The 22,889-nt window shown below is 41.0% G+C and overlaps 2 protein-coding genes across 2 annotated transcripts in view; one reads left to right on the top strand and one right to left on the bottom strand.

Annotated features, from left to right (window-relative positions):
* LOC147341495 (uncharacterized) overlaps positions 1-22,889 on the bottom strand; it is a 786,153-nt gene that overhangs the window by 686,310 nt on the left and 76,954 nt on the right. The gene's annotated exons all lie outside the window — the stretch shown is intronic.
* On the top strand, positions 2,001-5,832 carry LOC147341500 (uncharacterized). The gene is made up of 3 exons (XM_086387334.1): positions 2,001-3,638; positions 4,502-4,643; positions 5,665-5,832. Exons 1-3 carry the CDS (start codon positions 2,969-2,971, stop codon positions 5,675-5,677), a joined length of 825 nt encoding a protein of 274 aa, XP_086243460.1. The 5' UTR covers positions 2,001-2,968; the 3' UTR covers positions 5,678-5,832.

Genomic DNA, 22,889 nt, shown 5'->3' on the forward strand with positions numbered 1-22,889 from the left:
GACGGCACCCATGAAATTAAAAGACGTTTACTCCTTGGAAGGAAAGTTATGTCCAACATAGATACCATATTCAAAAGCAGAGACATTACTTTGCCAACAAAGGTCCATCTAGTCAAGGCTATGGTTTTTCCAGTGGTCATGTATGGATGTGAGAGGTGGACTGTGAAGAAGGCTGAGCGCTGAAGAATTGATGCTTTTGAACTGTGGTGTTGGAGAAGACTCTTGAGAGTCCCTTGGACTGCAAGGAGATCCAACCAGTCCATTCTGAAGGAGATCAGCCCTGTGATTTCTTTGGAAGTAATGATGCTAAAGCTGAAACTCCAGTACTTTGGCCACCTCATGCGAAGTGTTGACTCTTTGGAAAAGACTCTGATGCTGGGAGGGATTGGGGCAGGAAAGAAGGGGAAGACAGAGGATGAGATGGCTGGATGTCATCACTGACTTGATGGACGTGAGTCTGAGTGAACTCCAGGAGTTGGTGATGGACAGGGAGGCCTGGCGTGCTGCTATTCATGGGGTCCCAAAGAGTCGGACACGACTGAGGGACTGAACTGAACTGTCTCCTTTCAATATGGTCTCAGAGTAACCATGTCTGAGGTTGATGTTCTATCACACTGTTCTATGACAGGTCCAATAGGAACGAAGATGGCCAAAGCTGATGTGTGAAGTATGTTTCAATTGCAGGTTAAAGATCAGGAGATTGGTCCTAGTCCGGACTCTTCTACTAAATGGCATGACTTTGGGGATGCCAGTTAGCTGCTCTAAACCTTAGTTTCCCCATTTATTTTTTTTTAATCTTTAAAAATTACATTTTTTCTTGTTTTTGTTTATAGATTTTTTTATTAAATTTATTTATTTTAATAGGAGTCAACTACTTTAAAAAAGAATGGTCTTAGATTCCTTATCTAAAGGCCTTTCCAGCTGTGAAACCCTAAGAGAATGCGTGTTTCCCTTGCATCTCTTCTGTCTTTATAGAAAATGCTAAAGGGGACTTGGCCACACATCCTTATGTGTATGCATGCTAAGTTGCTTCAGTTGTGTCCGACTCTGTGTGTCCCTATGGACTATAGCCCCCCAGGTTCCTCTGTCCTTAGAATTCTCCAGGCAAGAATACTGGAAGGGATTGCCATGCCCTCCTCCAGGGAATCTTCCCAACCAAGGGATTAAATCCGGGTCTCTTACATCTCCTACATTGGCAGGCAGGTTCTTTACCACTAGGGCCACCCTGGAAGCCCACACATCCTTACAGGGGGGAATTCATGCATAACAAATGGTGTTATAGGTGAGCGGTTTAAAAATCAACTGAGATTTTAATTTAACACTGTGAGTCATTATTGATCCAAAATTAAGGAGTTGAATGTAAACATTCAGAAGATCTCAAAAAATAAGAAAGTATAAAATTCATTTCTGGATGAGAAAAGATGTACAAATTTATAATGTTAAAACCAAGAAAAAAGAAAATATTAGAATTTACAACATAAAAAAGAAAAACTACATACTTAGAAACATTCACCAACTTACAAGGCAAAATCAAACTAAAAACACATTTTCAACAAAAGCTCAGTATCCTAAATAAAATTCCATCTTCTTCCATCTACCTCACTCATATTTTCATTGAATGCCACCTATACAGATGATAAAACTGAGGCCTAGAAATGATAACTGTTCCAAGATCACTTAGGGCAGCAAATGTTAAAGCAACTCAGACCTCAGATTGGGATTTTGCCTCTTTTTTGCTGTCTTTATAATGAGAATTTTGGATTAGAGATTATTGGCATTGCCTTCCAAATTTAAACCGATGATTTACAGCAACACCATGCTCCATTACCGAGGTGAGACAGAGGAAAAATACAAACACTGAAATTCGTTTGGAACTGAACTGAATGAAAGGGAAAAAAATCCCTCTTTACAGTTATGAGACTTATTAGTATTTTTCCTAAATGTAACATCCAGATGTAACTGGCTATATCTTTTTCAAAAAATATTTTTAGTGCTACAAAACTTTTTTTACAGATTGACTGTAAAAGCAGTTAATTTCTGTATAATTTGCAAAATTACACTTGGGGTCTGGACTAAGTGGATCTTGAGATCAATAAAAAGTCTGGGACTGTTTCCTCTGAAACATCCTAGGAAGGTGGCCCTTTTAAAGTCTGTCATGCTTATCACTTAGGAGATGACCTGATCCTTTAAAGAAACCTCTCTTTTTTTATTCAGTCTTCAGAGCTTTAAGTGAATTTGTCTGGGTTAATTATACACCTTCTAGCTCCTAACTTCTCCAACACTTCTCAACATTCAGTTCTGACTGCATTCATTTCAATTTGTCTACTCTTTTCCAACTGTTTTTCACTAAGTTAAATTGTCCAAATTCTCTTTCTCTTCTTCAGAGGTATTTAGTACTGCTAACATCTGAGATATACAACATTTTTATGACCCTGTCTCTATTCACATGAGCCATTACCAGGTGGAAATTCCCAGGTGGGAAATTTCTCTCAGTTCACATGGCCCAGGATGCCTTCATAAATACTTTCCTGCACAATTACATAAAGGACACGAGCCTAGAAGACCTCCACACATGTCAGAACCCTAACGCGTCAAAGAACAAGTAGGCAATTGTGAGCAATTTGACAACCAAGGGCCTTGGCCGTTCATTGGACACAGAGCACGTCAATCCTTGTTTGTCAGCAAATGAGCCCAAAGCTCGAGACGAGGGGTCACATGCCACTGTTAACTGTTCCGGCCCCGCCCCTCGACTGTGGCCTGGCTCCACTGCCTGAGGCCCGACTTCCGTCGGACGCTTCCGCCATTGGCCGCCTACCCTCCCAGTCGTGGGGCCTCCTCTGTGGTCCCTTCCGGAACTGCCTCGGTCCATCTCACTTCCCTCAGGCTCCTCTCAGGGCAGCCACTTCGGGTGCCACCACCTGCGCCATTGCCATCGTCGCCCGCCCGGCTGAGGTAACTGCCGGCTGCCATGTCTACCATGGGGGATGGAGATCTGACCCCTGGTGGGCAGGAAGGCCCAGCAGGTGCGGCAGGGACCCAGGCCGGAGCCCACTACGGTGTGGACCGTGACTCCGAGCCTCACAGGGGTGACTCCATGCCTGAGGCTGAGGCGGGTGGAGTCGTCGGGGCCTCAGGAGGCCCGAGGGAGGTGGCCCTGGAGGGCGGGAACTCTGAGGAAGACTCGGACATCCAGCCGGCCGAGGAGGGGGAGGAAGAGGAGCAGGCGCAGGGCGTGAACCGCATGGTGCACTCGCGACACTTCTCCATGACCCGCTACCGCTTAACGGTCCTGACTCAGAGGTACCCGATGCTGAACTTTATGTACAAAAACCACATCCTAGTCCCGCCAGAGGACGACGACGTGTTGGTCCAGCACCAGAACCGGCCGCGCTTGTCCAACCTCGGCTCAGCCACTGTGGCTCGGTTCTCTGAGGTCCAGGTGCCCTCAGATGGACCAGCGGAGGGACCGGCGGAGGAAGCCCCGGCTCAGTGGGCAGAACAGGCGGAGGAAGCCCAGGAGGCGGCGGAGGCTGGGGAGGTGCAGGAGGCCGACGAGGCCTGTTTATGGGAGACGGCCACCAAGGAGTCTGAGGAGCACAGCTTGTGGGAGAGGCCACAGGAGCCGGCCGCCCCTGAGAGTGAGCATTCGAGGGGCGGGGGGGAGTTGGGGTGGACGGAGACACTGGCAGCTGCAGGCCGGGTCTGGGGACCAGGGATCCTGAGGAGGGGGAAGGCTCAGACGGTGGGGAGGGGTGGGTACCTCAGAAGGGGAGGCCGGGAGTCAGGGCCTCCTTGAATCGAAGGCCAGAGGGGCCCAGTAGAAGCCCAACTCCATAATGACTTCTTTGGTTTGGGGGGAAAATAAGCTGCCCTCTACCAACCCTGGTAAGAGGTCTGAGATGATCAGTGCCAGTTATGAGCCCACAGGTGAAGGTCAGTGGAGGCAGGTGTTCGAGGAGGAGCTTGAGAAGACGTGGAAGAGAACAAGCAAATGACAGACCTCATATTTGGTTCATAGCTTTTAAAAATGTCAAGATTTTTGGAAAGTTGATCCCAAAACATTATGAACTCATACCATTTGAACAAGGAGCACTTGGTCAAAATGAAATATTCAGGGGAATGAGGAACTCAGGAGCTTCCCCATAGAATTTGTTATTGAGGTGAAGCATATTTTGGTGAGAAAGTTCTGACCAAAACATCCAGAATGCATCAGACCAAGAGGATTCTGATCCTGGACCACAAGTAATCAGTAGCACAGGGTGACAGATTTACTAGAAAAGAAGAGTAATGTCATTGTGAAAATGAGCAAGCAGCAGCCAAATGAGGGCCATGGAAGTGTTGTATCCTCCAGAAGGAAGGCCCCCAGTTACTCTTTTCTTAGTTGCTTCTGTCCTCCTCCTTCTCCTAAGGGTAGAGTACTGGATATCTTGCCATTCCTTATGAGTTGGTATTTTTTTTTGCGTGAATGTCTGGTCCCAAAGTCTATTATTCTTCTCTAAAGAAACAGCTGAATGCCAGGATGAGAACTCCAAAGAAGAGGTGCAGGGCACCAGAAGTGAGGGGAAAGAAAAGAAGTATAACAGAAAACAAGAAGAACCAGAAAAGGATCTGGACCCAGCAAAGGACAGGCCCAGAAAGCCCAGGTATCTGTGTATAGCTTTGAAAATAACCCAGCTGTTCCCAGGCATTTACCAATTTTGTTTTTGCTTTTTAATTCTTGGAGTAAATTAAGAAAATGTTTCTTTGAAATTAGTTCAACAACTTAAATTTACCTAATGTTTATAGAACATTCCTGCACCCAGTAATATAAAGAGCATGAAGTGAAATATACTTCGTGGCTTCTCATGTGTTCTTATGAGGTCTTTTGTCCTCTATCTGTAAGACTACCAACAATTTGTAAATGTGTCAGTACCTAAGACCAGTATTTCTTTAGAAAACAGCAACTACAAGCAGCAGCAACTGGGCTGTGCACTAGTTTGGCCTTCATTTCTTGACCACAGAAGTGCAGTCTCCTGCACTAAGAGAACACACCTTTTAGAATATAACTACTTACGAATAGCAAGCAGTTCAGAATTTCAAGTAGGACCATTTAGTGATTCATAGTGAAATATTTCTTCAGTTGTAGATTTGTGTATTTACATGACAGTCAAAAGAAACAGTCATAGGATGACTGTTGTTTATCACTGAGTTGGTAGTGAAGGTATATATCTTGTCTTTAATTATTAAACATTTTCTCACTGGTTTTCATAGTGATGTGTTTCATAATAACAGCCTCTTTCTCATATGGTAGATATGGAAACCGAGGGTATGGGAGGGTAAGGGAGTATCATCTGTGGAGTGAGCACAGGCTTTTAAGGTAGAAAGAGTGATTTTAGTCCCAGACTAGCCTCTCAAAGGAAGGGGGAAAAGAAAAGCATTTATGGTGTTGGGCAAGAGGGAGACAAGGTTGGTAGGATCACATGATTGAAGCCATCGGGTTATACATGCACCCGGTATCCAGGGTGAAGGTTACAAGAGTAAAATGGGTTTTTCTTCTCTCCTTGTTGAGATACAACCCTCAATGCAGCAGATATACATAAGGCTGACTGTTTTCTTAGATTTAGAAAGTTTCTGGTGCTGACTGATGCTGTATTATCATTTATTTTCTCTCATTTCTTCCTGCAGTTTGGAAGACTAGAAAGAAGACAGAGAAAGAAGAAAGGATCCATTGTTCGCTATTTTTAGATTTTTCAGAAGCCCATGGGAATGTTGTTAACATTGATTTCCTTCCAAATCCATCCCCCAAACAGCAACTGTCTAATAATAATATCTAATAAAAAATCCAATCTCTAATTGGGTTTTATCTTTCATAGATATATTTGACAGCATTTGTTCTAGTTAAAACTAAGTTTTAAAGTAGTAAATTGAAATGTAGATAGATTTATGTATATAAATAATCCTGATTTAAATCTCTTTAAAAATGAGAAGCCGTTTTACATCATTGGAAGGCATCATCACATTCCAACATTTGATAAGCCTGTTGTAAAATCTTTTATTGCAGCCAAAAAAAAAATTTGTATTGAAAACAGTTTTGTAAAGACAGAAATAGAGGTCAAGGCTTTAGATCTGAACTTGTTTACTGTACTAGTCACTAGCCATGTGTGGCTGCTGAGCATTGAAAATGTGGCTAATCTGAGTTGAAATGTGCTACAAATGTAAAAAATGGTGTAAAGTCTCTTTAATAACTAATTACACATTGAAATGATAATCTAGTATTAACTATAGCATTAAAATTATTTTCTCCAGTTTCTTTTTACTTTTTCAAAAATGTATTTAGTGCTACACGTGTGCTTTCTCTAGTGCACAGGTTCTCACTGAAGTGGCTTCTCCTGTGGAGCATGAGCTCTAGGGCAAACGGGCTTCAGAGCTGGGCACATGGGCTTAGTTGCCCCTCAGCATGTGGGATCTTCCTGTACCAGGGATTGAACCTGTGTCCCCTGCACTGCAAGGTGGATTCTTAACCACTAGACCACCATGGATGCCCTCTTTTTACATTTTAGATGTGGCTACAAGAACATTTAAAATTACTCAAGACTTGTGTTATATGTGTATTTCATAGTACTGCTGGGTGCTTTTGAAGGAAACCTGAGGGATGGCCCAGCTTGCCTGGAGGCCAGATGGTGCTGCTGAGCCTGAGCCCAGATGCTGATTTGGAGCACTGGTTCTCAAAGTTTGGTCCTTAAAATAGCATTATTAGCATCACCCACGAACTCTTAGGCTCCACTCAAGACCTGTGAATCAGAAACTGGGAGTGGGGCCCAATAGTCTCTGTTTTAACAAGCCCTCCAGGGGATTCTGATGCAGCCAAGGTTTGAGAAGCGCTGGTTGACAGCCACAGGGGGAGAAGTTGAGACCTACCTATGGTGACCAGCCTTCATTCACTGCCTTGGGGCTGCTGGAGGTAAATTGAACAGGACAGTAGGGGCTGGACTGGCAAGGAAATTAGGATTCACAGGCGCTGAGACTGAGAGAGGCTGTGGATAGGGGATGGCACCAGAAAAATATCCAAGGGACAGAGCTGTTTCCAGAAAGTCACGGACATGATACTGGGTATATGAAGTCTAAGAGAAGCTTCACTCAGCAGGAATGGATAGTAGATACATACAGAGTTGCCTGTGAGGATGTATGCATATGCAAGCATACAGAAAGGCATGCAATGGAAAGATAAACCACATTTAGGATGGTGGTTGCCTCTTGGGGAAAGACAAGGACAGCGATCCTATTGGGGAGGGATACATAGTGGGCTTCAACTGTATCTCTAATTTACATTTCTTAAACTGAGTGGTGGGTAAATAGTGTTTGTAGTAGTATTCTTTATAATTTTGTGCAGATCAGAAGTATGTCACAATAAGTAAAAATAAAAAGAGAAAAGGAAGAAAATGTAGTTAATTTTTGAACTCTGTTTAAGGTAATAAAAAGATAAAGTTGTAGATGACCAGAGTGGAGGATCAGAGAAGGGGAAGGGCCTGGGGGTTTGAGACTAGACGGGCTCATTTCTGCAATTACTTCAGGCTTCCTAGGTATCTGAAACATGGTCTAGCTGGAATATACTTTGTTCCCACCGGCTTGGCTCCTGACCTTGCAGGTAACTGATAACAAACTGTCATGTTCTGTGGTGGCATGTCTTCTATTCTAACTGTGTGCACATGCAAATACACACACTACATCCACCTATTCCATCAAAACCAACCCCTGCACTGAACCTTTAAATGGCTGGGACCTTAAGGGTTATATCTATCTTTCTTTCCCAAAGCCCTAGGCAATGAATTTTCCTCTTCGTAGGTATTTAATGTCTATTAAAGTGAAGTAAACTTAAGATCCCCACAACTTTTTTTTTGGTCAAGAGTGTTGACATTTTAAAATGTGTTATATTATTCCTTATGGCTAGAACCACATGGTGAGACAGAAGGCAAAGCACTCCCTGTCACCATTATTTCAACTGAAAGGGCAGGTCAACTAGTACAATTTGAGGCCCTTCAACCTAGTTCTGATTTGTTAGTACTTCTGCGGTGCTAGTTGTTAAAACAGTATTGCTTCCAGGCCCAGGCAGAGATATCTCTGTCTTGAGCTCTAAGCTTTAGAGGGCCACTTTGGTCCTCTTCCAGCCACACCCCTCCTACCAGGGCCAGGAGCCCAGCCCATGGGAACAAGGGCTGTGTCCCTGCTAGCCCATGCTCCAGGTACCTGGCAGCCCTGAACAGTCCCTAGCCTGCTTCCAGGGCCCGTGTGCTCCTCTTAGACCTGTCCTGGGGAGGGCTGACTGCACTCACTTCTGGGGTGTGTTCTCACAGGCCCAAGGAGGGGTTGTAGGCCCAGAAGGGGATGCGGCCTGGCCTAGGAGCCAGGGAATGGGTGGGGGAAGGGAAGGAGGGCAGCTCTTCCCATGCCATCAGGGCAGAACTTAGAGGAGTCTGAGAATACTAAATCCCAACCTGGCCTTTCAACTCTTTAGGAAGGTACATTTGTCGTGGAAGGGGATACAAGTTATTTAATGGTTTATCATTTGATTTGAACATTTCAAATATTTTTAGACATGTGGATCCCCAACTGAAATCTTTTTCTGAACCTTGCAAATAGGACAAATGTTTCAGGCAAGCCAGATTAAATATCTGCTCTATCACCCCTTTCCCTTTTTACTCCATGTTACACCTATTCCTGAGCATACTGGGCGTCATGCTTCTGAAAATGTTTTTTAAAATGTACTTATTTTTTAATTGAAGTATAAATGCTTTACAGTATTTTGTTGTTTTCTGTCAGACATCAACATGAACCAGCCATAGGTATACATTTGTCCCCTCCCTCTTGAACCTCCCTCCCCATCCCACCCCTCTAGGTTGATACAGAGCCCCTGTTTGAGTTCCCCAAGTTATATAGCAAATTGCCAGTGGCTATCTATTTTACTTATAGCAATTAAGTTTCCATGTTACTCTCTCCATACATCTCACCCTCTCCTCCCACCCTCCCATGTCCATAAGTCTGTTCTCTATGTCTTTCTCTCCACTGCTGCCCTGCAAATATATTCATTGGTACCATCTTTCTAGTTTCCATATATATGTGTTAGTATACAATATTTATCTTACTCCTGACGTACTACACTCTGTATAATAGGCTCTAGGTCCATCTACCTCTTTAGAACTGACTTAAATGCATTCCTTTTTAGGGCTGAGTAATATTCAATTGTATATATGTACCACGGCTCCTTTATTTCTTCATTTTTTGATGGACATCTAGGTTGCTTCCATGTTCTAGCCATTGTAAAGTGTACTGCAAGGAACATTGGGGTACGTGTGTCTTTTTCAATTTTTATTTCCTCAGGGTATATGCCTAGGAGTGGGATTGCTGGGTCATATGGTGGTTTTATTGCTAGTTTTTTTAAGGAATCTCCATACCATCTTCCATAGTGGCTGTATCAATTTACATTCGCACCAACATTGTAAGAGGGTTCCCTTTTCTCCACACCCTCTCCATCAATTACTGTTTGTTGACTTTTTAATGATGGGCATTCTGACTGGTGTGAGGCAAGATCTCATTATAGTTTTGATCTTCATTTGTCTAATAAAGAGCCTCTTGATGAAAATGAAATAGGAGACTAAAAAAGCTGGCCTAAAACTCAACATTGAAAAAACTAAGATCGTGGCATCAAGTCCCATCACTTCACGGTAAATAGATAGGGAAATAATGGAAACAGTGAGAAACTTTATTTTGAGGGGCTCCAAAATCACTGTAGATGATGACTGCAGCCATGATATTAAAAGACGCTTGCTCCTTGGAAGAAAAGCTATGACAAACTTAGACAGCATATTAAATAGCAGAGACATTACTTTGCCGACAAAGGTCCGTATACTCCAAGCCATGGTTCTTCCAATAGTCATGTATGGATGTGAGAGTTGGCCCATAAGGAAACTGAGCACTGGGGGGAGGAGCTAAGATGGTGGAGGAGTAGGACGGGGACAACACTTTCTCCCCCACAAATTCAACAAAAGAACATTTAAACACTGAGTAAATTCCACAAAACATCTTCTGCATGCGGGCAGAGGACATTAGGCACCCAGAAAAGCAACCCATGTCTTCGAAAAAGGTAGGAAAAAATATATAAGACAAAAAAAGAGACAAAAGAGGGAGGGACAGAGCTCTGTCCTGGGAAGGGAGTCTTAAAAAGAGAGAAGTTTCCAAACACCAGGAAACCTTCTCACTGCCGAATCTGTGCCGAGCCTTGGAAGCACAGAGGGCAACATAACAGGGAGGAAAAATAAATAAACAATTAAGACCCACAGATTACAAGCCCTACAGTAACTCCCTCAGCAGAGAAGCAGTGAAGACGCCTGCACCCACTATTAGCAAGCGGGGGCTGGGCAGGGAGGCGCGGCGCGGGCTGCATCACTTAGAATAAGGATCTGGCCTGAATACCCTGAGCACTATCTGAGCAAAATAATTTGGGCTAGCAAACCAAACTGAGATGTCTACCACGCGAAAAGCCAGCCCTAACCTAAGACATCGCCAGGCCTGCGCACAGAACAAAGGACTGTACAGAGATAGCCAGCTGCAGACCGTCCCCTTCTGGTGACAGGCAGCCAGAGCCAAAAGGGGGAATCGCAGCCCCAGAGAGACATTATCTACAAAACTGTAAGCACGCTTTTTTGCTAACTAAAACTTCCTGGGGGTCTGGACGGTCAACATCCGCCTAAGAAGGTATGCCAGTTGTACACCTAGATAACCGAGCAGCAGGGAGACGATAAGTCACAGCAATCGCGCTCGCCAAACACCTCATCACCTGAGCTGCTTGGACCTGGGAAGGGCACAAAACGCTGGCCCAACTGAGTCTGCACCTCTGAGAACTACCCGAGTGCCTGAACCTGAGCAGCTTAGACCTGGGAGCTGCAAGCAGCCCAGGGCCAGCCACGGATGGTTCCTGGCGGAGCAACCTAGAGCCTGAGCAGTGTGGGCATGGAGGCTACACGTGCCGACAGCGGAGGCAGGCTCAGTGTGGCTGAGGCACTGCGAGCACACACCAGTGTTATTTGTTTGCAGCGTCCCTCCCTCCCCCAGCGCAACTGAACAAGTGAGCCTAAAAAAAAAAAAAAAAAGTGTCCCCCACCGTCCCCTTTGTGTCAGGGCAGAAACCAGACACTGAAGAGACCAGCAAACAGAAGAAGCTATAACAGAGGGAACCGCCTTGGAAGCTACAGGAAATAGATTAAAACCCTGTGGTTAGAACTGAATACATAGGAAGGGGCCTATAGATCTTGAGAAATATAAGTCGGACCAAGGAACTAGCCGAAAATGAACTGAGACCACAATACCCAAAACAAAACCAGAGAAAGTCCTAGATATATTTTTACTATTTTTATGATCATTCTTTCCTTTTTTTTTAATTTTTAAAAAGAATTTTAAGTCCTCTATTATTCCTTTAATTTTCACTTTTATAACCTACTATTACTTTGCAAAAAAAAAAAGAAAAAAAAGACCCTATTTTTTTTTAAAAGCAAACTTCATATATATATTTTTTATAATTTTTGTGACCTTGTTTTTTTTTTCTTCTTTTCTTTAGCATTGTATTTTTGAAATTCCAAACTCTACTCTAGACTTTTAATTTTAGCTTTTTGGTATTTGTTATCAATTTTATACCTATATATATGTATGTTTTTTATAATTTTTGTGACTTTTATTTTCTCTCTTTCTTTCTCTTCTTCTTTCATATAACATTGTATATCTGAAATTCCAAACTCTACTCTAGATTTTTAATTTATGCTTTTTGGTATTTGTTATCAATTTTGTACCTATATTTTCTTTATAATTTTTGCGACTTGGTTGTTTTTGTTTGTTTTTTCTCTCTTTCTTTTTCTTCTTCTTTTTTCTTTAACATTGTATTTTGGAAATTCCAGACTCTAGATTTTTAACTTTTGCTTTTTGGTATTTGTTATCAATTTTGAACCTATATTTTCTTTATAATTTTTGCGACTTGGTTTGTTTTTGTTTGTTTGTTTTTTTCTCTCTCTCTCTTTTTCTTCTTTTTTTTTAACATTCTGTTTTTGAAATTCCAGACTGTACTCTATATTTTTAACTTTTGCTTTTTGGTATTTGTTATCAATTTTGTACCTATATTTTTTTATAATTTTTGTGACTTTGTTTTTTTTTTCACTCAATTTCTTTTCCTTCTTCTTTTCTCTAACATTGTATTTTTGAAATTCCAAACTCTACTCTAGATTTTTAATTTTTGCTTTTATGTATTTGTTACCAATCTTGTACCTTTAAGAACCCAATCTTCAGTACCCATTTTTCACTAGGGAGCAAGATTACTGGCTTGACTGCTCTCTCCCTCTTTGGACTCTCCTTTTTCTCCACCAGGTCACCTGTGTCTCCTCCCTAACCCCTCTCTACTCTATGCAACTCTGTGAATTTCTGTGTGTTCCAGACGGTGGACAACACTTAGGGAACTGATTACTGGCTGGATCTGTCTCCCTCCTTTTCATTCCCCCTTTTATCCTCCTGGCCACCTCTGTCTCCTTGCTCCTTCTACTCTTCTCTTCTCTGTATAATTCCGTGAACATCCTGAGTGGTCCAATTGTGGAGTGCACATAAGGAAGTGATTACTGGCTAGCCTGCTCTCTCCTCTATTGATTCCACCTCATCTCATTCGGGTCAGCTCTAACTCCCTCCTCCCTCTTCTCTTCTCCATGTAACGCTGTGAACCTCTCTGGTGGCCTTCACGGTGGAGAAACTTTTCATCTTTAACCTAGATGTTTTATCAATGGTGCTGTATAGAAGGAGAAGTTTTGAAACTACTGTAAAAATAAGACCGATAACTAGAAGCAGGAGGCTTAAGTCCAACCCCTAACTCCAGGGAACTCCTGACTCCAGGGAACATTAATAGACAGGAGCTCATCAAATGCCTCCATACCTACACTGAAACCAAGCACCACACAAGGGCCAACAAGTTCCAGGGTAAGATATACCAAGCAAATTCTCCAGCAACACAGGAACACAGCCCTGAGCTCCAAGATACAGGCTGCCCAAAGTAAACCCCGAAACCACAGACATCTCATACCTCATTACTGGACACTTCATTGCACTCCAGAGAGAAGAAATACAGTTCCACCCACCAGAACACCGACAGAAGCTTCCCTAACCAAGAAACCTTGACAAGCCACCTGTACAAACCCACACACAGCGAGGAAACGCCACAATAAAGAAAACTCCACAAACTGCCAGAATACAGAAAGGAGCCCCCAAACTCAGCAATTTAAACAAGATGAAGAGACAGAGGAATATCCAGCAGGTAAATGAACAGGATAAATGCCCACCAAACCAAACAAAAGAGGAAGAGATAGGGAATCTACCTGATAAAGAATTCCAAATAATGATAGCGAAACTGATGCAAAATCTTGAAATCAAAATGGAATCACAGATAAATAGCCTGGAGACAAGGATTGAGAAGATGCAAGAAAGGTTTAACAAGGACCTAGAAGAAATAAAAAAGAGTCAATATATAATGAATAATTCAATAAATGAAATCAAAAAAACTATGGAGGCAACAAATAGTAGAATAACAGAGGCAGAAGATAGGATTAGTGAATTAGAAGATAGAATGGTAGACATAAATGAATCAGAGAGGAAAAAAGAAAAACGAATTAAAAGAAATGAAGACAATCTCAGAGACCTCCAGGACAATATTAAATGCTACAACATTCGAATCATAGGGGTCCCAGAAGAAGAAGACAAAAAGAAAGACCATGAGAAAATACTTGAGGAGATAATAGTTGAAAACTTCCCTAAAATAGGGAAAGAAATAATCACTCAAGTCCAAGAAACCCAGAGAGTCCCAAACAGGATAAACCCAAGGCAAAACACCCCAAGACACATATTAATCAAATTAACAAAGATCAAACACAAAGAACAAATATTAAAAGCAGCAAGGGAAAAACAACAAATAACACACAAGGGAATTCCCATAAGGATAACAGCTGATCTTTCAATAGAAACTCTCCAAGCCAGGAGGGAATGGCAAGACATACTTAAAGCGATGAAAGAAAATAACCTACAGCCCAGATTATTGTACCCAGCAAGGATCTCATTCAAATATGAAGGAGAAATCAAAAGCTTTACAGACAAGCAAAAGCTGAGAGAATTCAGCACCACCAAACCAGCTCTCCAACAAATACTAAAGGATATTCTCTAGACAGGAAACACAAAAATGGTGTATAAATTCGAACCCAAAACAATAAAGTAAATGGCAACGGGATCATACTTATCAATAATTACCTTAAACGTAAACGGATTGAATGCCCTAACCAAAAGACAAAGACTGGCTGAATGGATACAAAAACAAGACCCCTACATATGCTGTCTACAAGAGACCCACCTCAAAACAGGGGACACATACAGACTGAAAGTGAAGGGCTGGAAAGAGATTTCCCATGCAAATAGGGACCAAAAGAAAGCAGGAGTAGCAATACTCATATCAGATAAAATAGACTTTAAAACAAAGGCTGTGAAGAGAGACAAAGACGGTCACTACATAATGATCAAAGGATCAATCCAAGAAGATATAACAATTATAAATATATATGCACCCAACACGGGAGCATCGCAATATGGAAGGCAAATGCTAACAAGTATGAAAGGAGAAATTAACAATAACACAATAATAGTGGGAGACTTTAATACCCCACTCACACCTATGGATAGATCAACTAAACAGAAAATTAACAAGGAAACACAAACTTTAAACGATACAATAGACCAGTTAGACCTAATTGATATCTATAGGACATTTCATCCCAAAACAATGAATTTCATCTTTTTCTCAAACGCACATGGAACCTTCTCCAGGATAGATCACATCCTGGGCCATAAATCTAGCCTTGGTAAATTCAAAAAATTGAAATCATTCCAAGCATCTTTTCTGACCATATTGCAGTAAGATTAGGTCTCAATTACAGAAGAACAACTATTAAAAATTCCAACATATGGAGGCTGAACAACACGCTGCTGAATAACCAACAAATCACAGACGAAAAAAAAAAATTTGCATAGAAACGAATGAAAATGAAAACACAACAACCCAAAACCTATGGGACACTGTAAAAGCAGTCCTAAGTGGAAAGTTCACTGCAATACAGGCATACCTCAAGAAACAAGAAAAAAGTCAAATAAATAACCTAACTCTACACTTAAAGCAACTAGAAAAGGAAGAAATGAAGAACCCCAGGGTTAGCAGAAGGAAAGAACTCTTAAAAATTAGGGCAGAAATAAATGCAAAAGAAACAAAAGAGACCATAGCAAAAATCAACAAAGCCAAAAGCTGGTTCTTTGAAAGGATAAATAAAATTGACAAACCATTAGCCAGACTCATCAAGAAACAAAGGGAGAAAAATCAAATCAATAAAATTAGAAATGAAAATGGAAAGATCACAACAGACAACACAGAAATACAAAGGATCATAAGAGACTACTATCAGCAATTATATGCCAATAAAATGGACAACGTGGAAGAAATGGACAAATTCTTAGAAAAGTACAAATTTCCAAAACTGAACCAGGAAGAAATAGAAAATCTTAACAGACCCATCACAAGCACAGAAGTTGAAACTGTAATCAAAAATCTTTCAGCAAACAAAAGCCCAGGACCAGACGGCTTCACAGCTGAATTCTACCAAAAATTTAGAGAAGAGCTAACACCTATCCTACTCAAACTCTTCCAGAAAATTGCAGAGGAAGGTAAACTTCCAAACTCATTCTATGAGGCCACCATCACGCTAATACCAAAACCTGACAAAGATCCCACAAAAAAAGAAAACTACAGGCCAATGTCACTGATGAACATAGATGCAAAAATCCTTAACAAAATTCTAGCAATCAGAATCCAACGACACAGTAAAAAGATCATACACCATGACCAAGTGGGCTTTATCCCAGGGATGCAAGGATTCTTCAATATCCGCAAATCAATGAATGTAATACACCACATTCACAAATTGAAAAATAAAAACCATATGATTATCTCAGTAGATGCAGAGAAAGCCTTTGACAAAATTCAACATCCATTTATGATAAAAACTCTCCAGAAAGCAGGAATAGAAGGAACATACCTCAACATAATAAAAGCTATATATGACAAACCCACAGCAAACATTACCCTCAATGGTGAAAAATTGAAAGCATTTCCTCTAAAGTCAAGAACAAGACAAGGGTGCCCACTTTCACCATTACTATTCAACATAGTTTTGGAAGTTTTGGCCACAGCAATCAGAGCAGAAAAAGAAATAAAAGGAATCCAAATTGGAAAAGAAGAAGTAAAACTCTCACTGTTTGCAGATGACATGATCCTCTACATAGAAAACCCTAAAGACTCCACCAGAAAATTACTGGAACTAATCAATGATTATAGTAAAGTTGCAGGATATAAAATCAACACACAGAAATCCCTTGCATTCCTATACACTAAAAATGAGAAAACAGAAAGAGAAATTAAGGAAACAGTTCCATTCACCATTGCAACGGAAAGAATAAAATACTTAGGAATATATCTACCTAAAGAAACTAAAGACCTATATATATAAAACTATAAAACACTGGTGAAAGAAATCAAAGAGGACACTGATAGATAGAGAAATATACCATGTTCATGGATTGGAAGAATCAATATAGTGAAAATGAGTATACTACCCAAAGCAATTTATAGATTCAATGCAATCCCTATCAAGCTACCAATGGTATTCTTCACAGAACTAGAACAAATAATTTCACAATTTGTATGGAAATACAAAAAACCTCGAATAGCCAAAGCTATCTTGAGAAAGAAGAATGGAACTAGAGGAATCAACCTGCCTGACTTCAGGCTCTACTACAAAGCCACAGACATCAAGACAGTATGGTACTGGCACAAAGACAGGAATATAGATCAATGGAACAAAACAGAAAGCCCAGAGATAAATCCATGCACATATGGACACCTTATCTTTGACAAAGGAGGCAAGAATATACAATGGATTAAAGACAATCTCTTTAACAAGTGGTGCTGGGAAAACTGGTCAACCACTTGTAAAAGAAAGAAACTAGAACACTTTCTAACACCATACACAAAAATAAACTCAAAATGGATTAAAGATCTAAATGTAAGACCAGAAACTATAAAACTCCTAGAGGAGAACATAGACAAAATACCCTCTGACATAAATCACAGCAGGATCCTCTATGACCCACCTCCCAGAATATTGGAAATAAAAGCAAAAATAATGAAATGGGACCTAATTAAACTTAAAAGCTTCTGCACAACAAAGGAAACTATAAGCAAGGTGAAAAGGCAGCCTTCAGAATGGAGAAAATAATAGCAAATGAAGCAACTGACAAACACCTAATCTCAAAAATATACAAGCATCACCTACAGCTCAATTCCAGAAAAATAAATGACCCAATCAAAAAATGGTCCAAAAAACTAAATAGACATTTCCCCAAAGAAGACATACAGATGGCTAACAAACACATGAAAAGATGCTCAACATCACTCATTATTAGAGAAATGCAAATCAAAACCACTATGAGGTACCATTTCACGCCAGTCAGAATGGCTGTGATCCAAAAGTCTACAAGCAATAAATGCTGGAGAGGGTGTGGAGAAAAGGGAACCCTCTTACACTGTTGGTGGGAATGCAAACTAGTACAGCCACTACGGAGAACAGTGTGGAGATTCCTTAAAAACTGGAAATAGAACTGCCTTATGACCCAGCAATCCCACTGCTGGGCATACACACTGAGGAAACCAGAATTGAAAGAGACACGTGTACCCCAATGTTCATCACAGCACTGTTTATAATAGCCAGAACATGGAAGCAACCTAGATGTCCATCAGCAGATGAATGGATAAGAAAGCAGTGGTACATATACACAATGGAGTATTACTCAGCCATTAAAAAGAATACATTTGAATCAGTTCTAATGATTGGAAGAAACTGGAGCCTATTATACAGAGTGAAGTAAGCCAGAAAGAAAAACACCAATACAGTATACTAACGCATATATATGGAATTTAGAAATATGGTAACAATAACCCTGTATATGAGACAGCAAAAGATACACTGATGTATAGAACAGTCTTTTGGACTCTGTGGGAGAGGGAGAGGGTGAGGTGATTTGGGAGAATGGCATTGAAATATGTATAATATCATATATGAAATGAGTCACCAGTCCAGGTTCGATGCACAATACTGGATGCTTGGGGCTGGTGATCTGCGACGACCCAGAGGGATGGTATGGGGAGGGAGGGGGGACGAGGGTTCAGGATGGGGAACACGTGTATGCCTGTGGCGGATTCATTTCCATATATGGCAGAACCAATACAATATTGTAAAGTTTAAAAATAAAATAAAATTTAAAAAAAGAAGAAGAATAAGCTGAGCACTGAAGAATTGATGCTTTTGAACTGTGGTGCTGGAGAACTCTCATTGAGAGCCCTTGAACTGCAAGGAGATCCAATCAATCAATCCCAAAGCAAGTAAGTCCTGAATACTCATCGGAAGGGCTGAGGCTGAAGCTGAAGCTCCAATACTTTGGCTACCTGATGCAAAGAACTGACTCCTTAGAAAAGACGCTGAGGAGAAGGGGACAACAGACGATGAGATGGTTGGATGGCATCACCAACTTGATGAGCGTGAATGTGAGCAAGTGCTGGGAATTGGTGCTGGACAGGGAAGCCTGGCATGCTGCAGTCCACGGGGTTGCAAGCAATCGAACACGACTCAGTGAGTGAGCCAAATAATGAGTGATGTTGAGCATCTTTTCATGTGTTTGTTAGCTATGTATATGTCTTCTTTGAAGAAATGCCTGTTTAGGTCTTTTCCCCACTTTTTAATTGGATTATTTGTTTTTCTGGTATTGAATTGTATGAGCTACTTGTATATTTGGAAATTGCTCCTTTGTCAGTTGTTTCATTTGCTATTATCGTCTCCCATTCTGAGGGTTGACTTTTCACCTTGGTTATAGTTTTCTTTGCTGTGCAAAAAGTTTTAAGTTTAATTAGTTTCCAGTTGTTTACCTTTGTTTTTATTTCCATTGCTGTAGGACCCTGCTTTGATTTCTGTCATCCATTGTTCTACCTATGTTTTCCTCTAAGAGTTTTATAATTGCTGGTCTTACATTTAGGTCTTTAATCCACTTTCAGTTTACCTTTGTGTATGGTGTTAGGAAATGCTCTAATTCTATTCTTTTACATGTAACTATCCAGTTTTCCCAGCACCACTTATTGAAGAGACTATCTTTGCTCCATTGTATATTCTTGCCTCCTTTGTCAAAAAGAAGGTACCCATAAGTGCGGGGTTATTTCTGGGCTCTCTATTTTGTTCCATTTGTCTGTATCTATGTTTTTGTGCCAGTACCATACTGTTCTCATGACTGTAGCTTTGTTGTATAATCTGAAGTCAGGACGGCTGATTCCTCCAGCTCCATGCTTCTTTTTCAAGACTGCTTTGGCTATTTGGGGTCTTTTGTGTCTTCATATGAATTGTGAAAAAATTCGAGTTCTGTTGAAAAAGCCATTGGTATTGTTATAGGGATTGCATTCAATCTGTAGATTGCATTTTGTACCATAGTCATTTTCACAATATTGATTCCTCCAACCCAGGAACCTGGAATATCTCTCCATCTGTTCATGTCATCTTTGCTTTCTTTCATCAGTGTCTTAAAATTTTCTGTTATACAGTTCTTTTGTCTCCTTATGTAGATTTATTCCTAGATATTTTATGCTTTTTGTTGCGATGGTGAATGGAAATGATTCCTTAATTTCTCTGATTTCTCATTGTTAGTATATAGGAATGTAAGTGATTTTGTATCCCGTGACTTTGCAAAATTCACTGATTATTTCTAGTAATTTTCTGATACTATCTTTAGGGTTCTATGTGTGTAGTATCATGTCATCTGCAATCAGTGAGGCTTTACTTCTTCTTTTCCCATCCAGATTACTTTTATTTCTTTTTCTTCTCTGATTGGCATAACCAGGACTTCAAAACTATGTTGCATGATAGGAGAGTGAGCACCCTTGTCTTGTTCCTGATCTTAGAGGGAATGCTTTCAGTTTTTCCCCATTGAGAATGTTTACTGTGGGCTTGTCATATATGGACTTTTCTATGTTGAGGTAGCTTCCTTCTATGCCCATTTTTTCGAGTGTTAATCACAAGTGGGTCCTGAATTTTGTCAAACGCTTTTTCTGCATCTATTATATGGTTTTTTTCTTTCAATTTGTTAATAGGCTGTATCACACTGGTTTGCATATATTGAAGAATTCTTGCATCCCTGGAATAAACTCAACTTGATCATGGTGTATGACCTGGTTAATGTGTTATTGAATTCTGTTTGGTAGAATTTTGTTGAGAAGTTTTGCATCTATGTTCATCAGTGATACTGGCCTGAAATTCCAAAAATGCCTCATTCTAATAGCCCATCTTGCTATAGTACTTGGATCTAGTCCCTAGTCCAGACTGGAGTAGAAATACAAACCATCTTGCCCCTCTACTGCACTACCCTCCACTGCTCACTTTCTTTGCTTCCTAGGTGTTTGTATACAAAACTTCAATACCACCTCTTCCCCATGCAAATACCCACCTGGAAGCCATCAGCTTGCTCAGGCACACCTAAGTGGAGGCCCTTTATGCCCTGCACCACCTCTTAAGAACATTTCATTTCTCTGAAAACCTTCAGGTCTGAATTGTCAATATCCTATTTGATTGCCCTCCTCATGACAGACTACAGAACAGGTTCTGTTGTAATTGTTTTCATATGCAAAGATCAAACAAGTTTCAAACAAGATGAATGCTTTAAAGAATGTGTCTCTGGGCATGAAAAAATAACTTGTGCTTAAAAACAGAGGTGTTAACTGTGAGAAAAATTAATAATGGTGAGTTCTCAGAATAAGAATGACCTAATAGAAGTTCACTCTGAGAAGAGAGAAGGTATAACTGCTAATCTACCAGAATTACCTGGGTAAAGGGCATCCACCTAAATGAAATTTCATGAAGAAAATACAAAGGAAATAAAATCCAGTTAGTCAAGAACCTAGCATTATCAAAAAGGTAAAGATACAGATGTTTTATAGAGAAAGTACAAAAATCCAGCACGTGATTGTGTGGTATTGACAGGGTAACAGGCAGGAAGGCCAGGGGTCTCCAAACAGAGGAAACAGGCTGCAAGTGTCAGACACTTTTCTTTCTCTCAAACAGCAGGAGGAAACAAACTACCAATATTTTCTTCCTTCCCTATAAAAATTTAAAAGGAGTTTTCTCTTAAAATACTGTGTTGCCATAATGACACCTGGTTTCATCTGAAGTTAACTATTCTCAAACCTTGAGTTAACCAATGCATTTTTCTTATGGAAATACTTGTCTTAAGCTTTGTTAATATACTAAGCATTTACCCCAGACTCTGTCTTCAAGTCGATTCTGCCTAATTGCTCAGAACCTACTTGACAAACCTGTATGTTACACTCAGATGTTGTTCCCCTAATCTATGTAAACAAAACTATTTGTAGGGTAATCTGCCCTTCTGCAAGATTCAAGTCAATCGTTCCATGGCCTGGGATGAATCATCTGGTGCCAAGATTATCCCAAAATGCATCTTATGGATGAGGGGCCTGGTGCCACTTTGAGTTTTAAGACATTCCTTTCTTTGATTAACAGACTGCTAATGGACACCCACTCCAGTACTCCTGCCTGAAAAATCCCATGGACGGAGGAGCATGGTAGGCTGCAGTCCATGGGGTCGCGAAGAGTCAGACATAACTGAGTGAGTTCACTTTCACTTTTCACTTTCATGCATTAGAGAAGGAAATGGCAACCCACTCCAATGTTCTTGCCTGGAGAATCCCAGGGATGGCGGAGCCTGGTGGGCTGCCATCTATGGGGGTGCACAGAGTCGGACACGACTGAAGCGACTTAACAGCAGTGACTATATAACATCCAGCTGAAGACAAGCAGGGGGGTACTCTTTCTGCCCCCTTCTGATGCCTATGTCAGAAGCTTTCTCTATCTCCTTTATACTTTAATAACACTTTATCACACAAAAGCTCTGAGCGATCAAGCCTCGTCTCTGGCTCCAGATTGAATTCTTCTCCACCGGAGGCCAAGAATACCGGTGCATTTTCGTTCAGCAACAACCTTTCAGTATCACATTATACCATCATCAGGAAAACCAAGGACCCATTGGTTTTCCTCAACCATTACACTTAGAACTGAAAAAGCACAGTTATGTCTAGTCCTGCATTTCTGTTTAAGCAAAGTAGCCCCAAAGTATCAGAGGCAAACACACTGAAAGTTATACTAAGACTCTTCTGGGTTGCCCAAGAAAATGAGGTAGGCACTGCACAGGAATCCAAAGGGAGCTCACAGTATTTGATGTGTTTGGGGGATGGAATTAAGGAGAAGGACTTAGACAGGAAATTTTAACCAACTTCCAGTGAACCTAGGTGAAAATTTAGGGTGGTCAGTGCCTTGAAGAGCCAGCCTATTAACCAACTGACTCTTATGGCAAATGGTTCTACATCTTTATTCCTTTGCCTGAAGTTCTTAATTGAAGCAATGCTACAAAAGACTGTGAGGCAAGATAGGGAGGAAGGAGACAAAACTTGCTGGGCTACTTGTCCCCATCCCTCATAGCTAACCGTCCCTCTCATCCTGACTCCTCTCCTCTTCCACTCCCCATTTTGAACTTCCCTCTTCTCTGTGGTTGAGGGTGACTGGTTCACTGGGGATGTGGGGGCTGTCCAGTCTAGTAACTTTTGAGGTATGTGTGCCTCTAGGAAGGGGGGCAGGAAAGTGTGTGAGTGTGTGTTCTCAGTCACGTCGGACTCTTTGCAACCCCATGGGCTG

The sequence above is a fragment of the Bos grunniens genome, chromosome X (genome assembly GCF_055505025.1).
Source record: "Bos grunniens cultivar Pamir isolate PY7600 chromosome X, Bosgru_T2T1.0, whole genome shotgun sequence".
NCBI classification, from domain to species: Eukaryota; Metazoa; Chordata; class Mammalia; order Artiodactyla; family Bovidae; genus Bos; species Bos grunniens.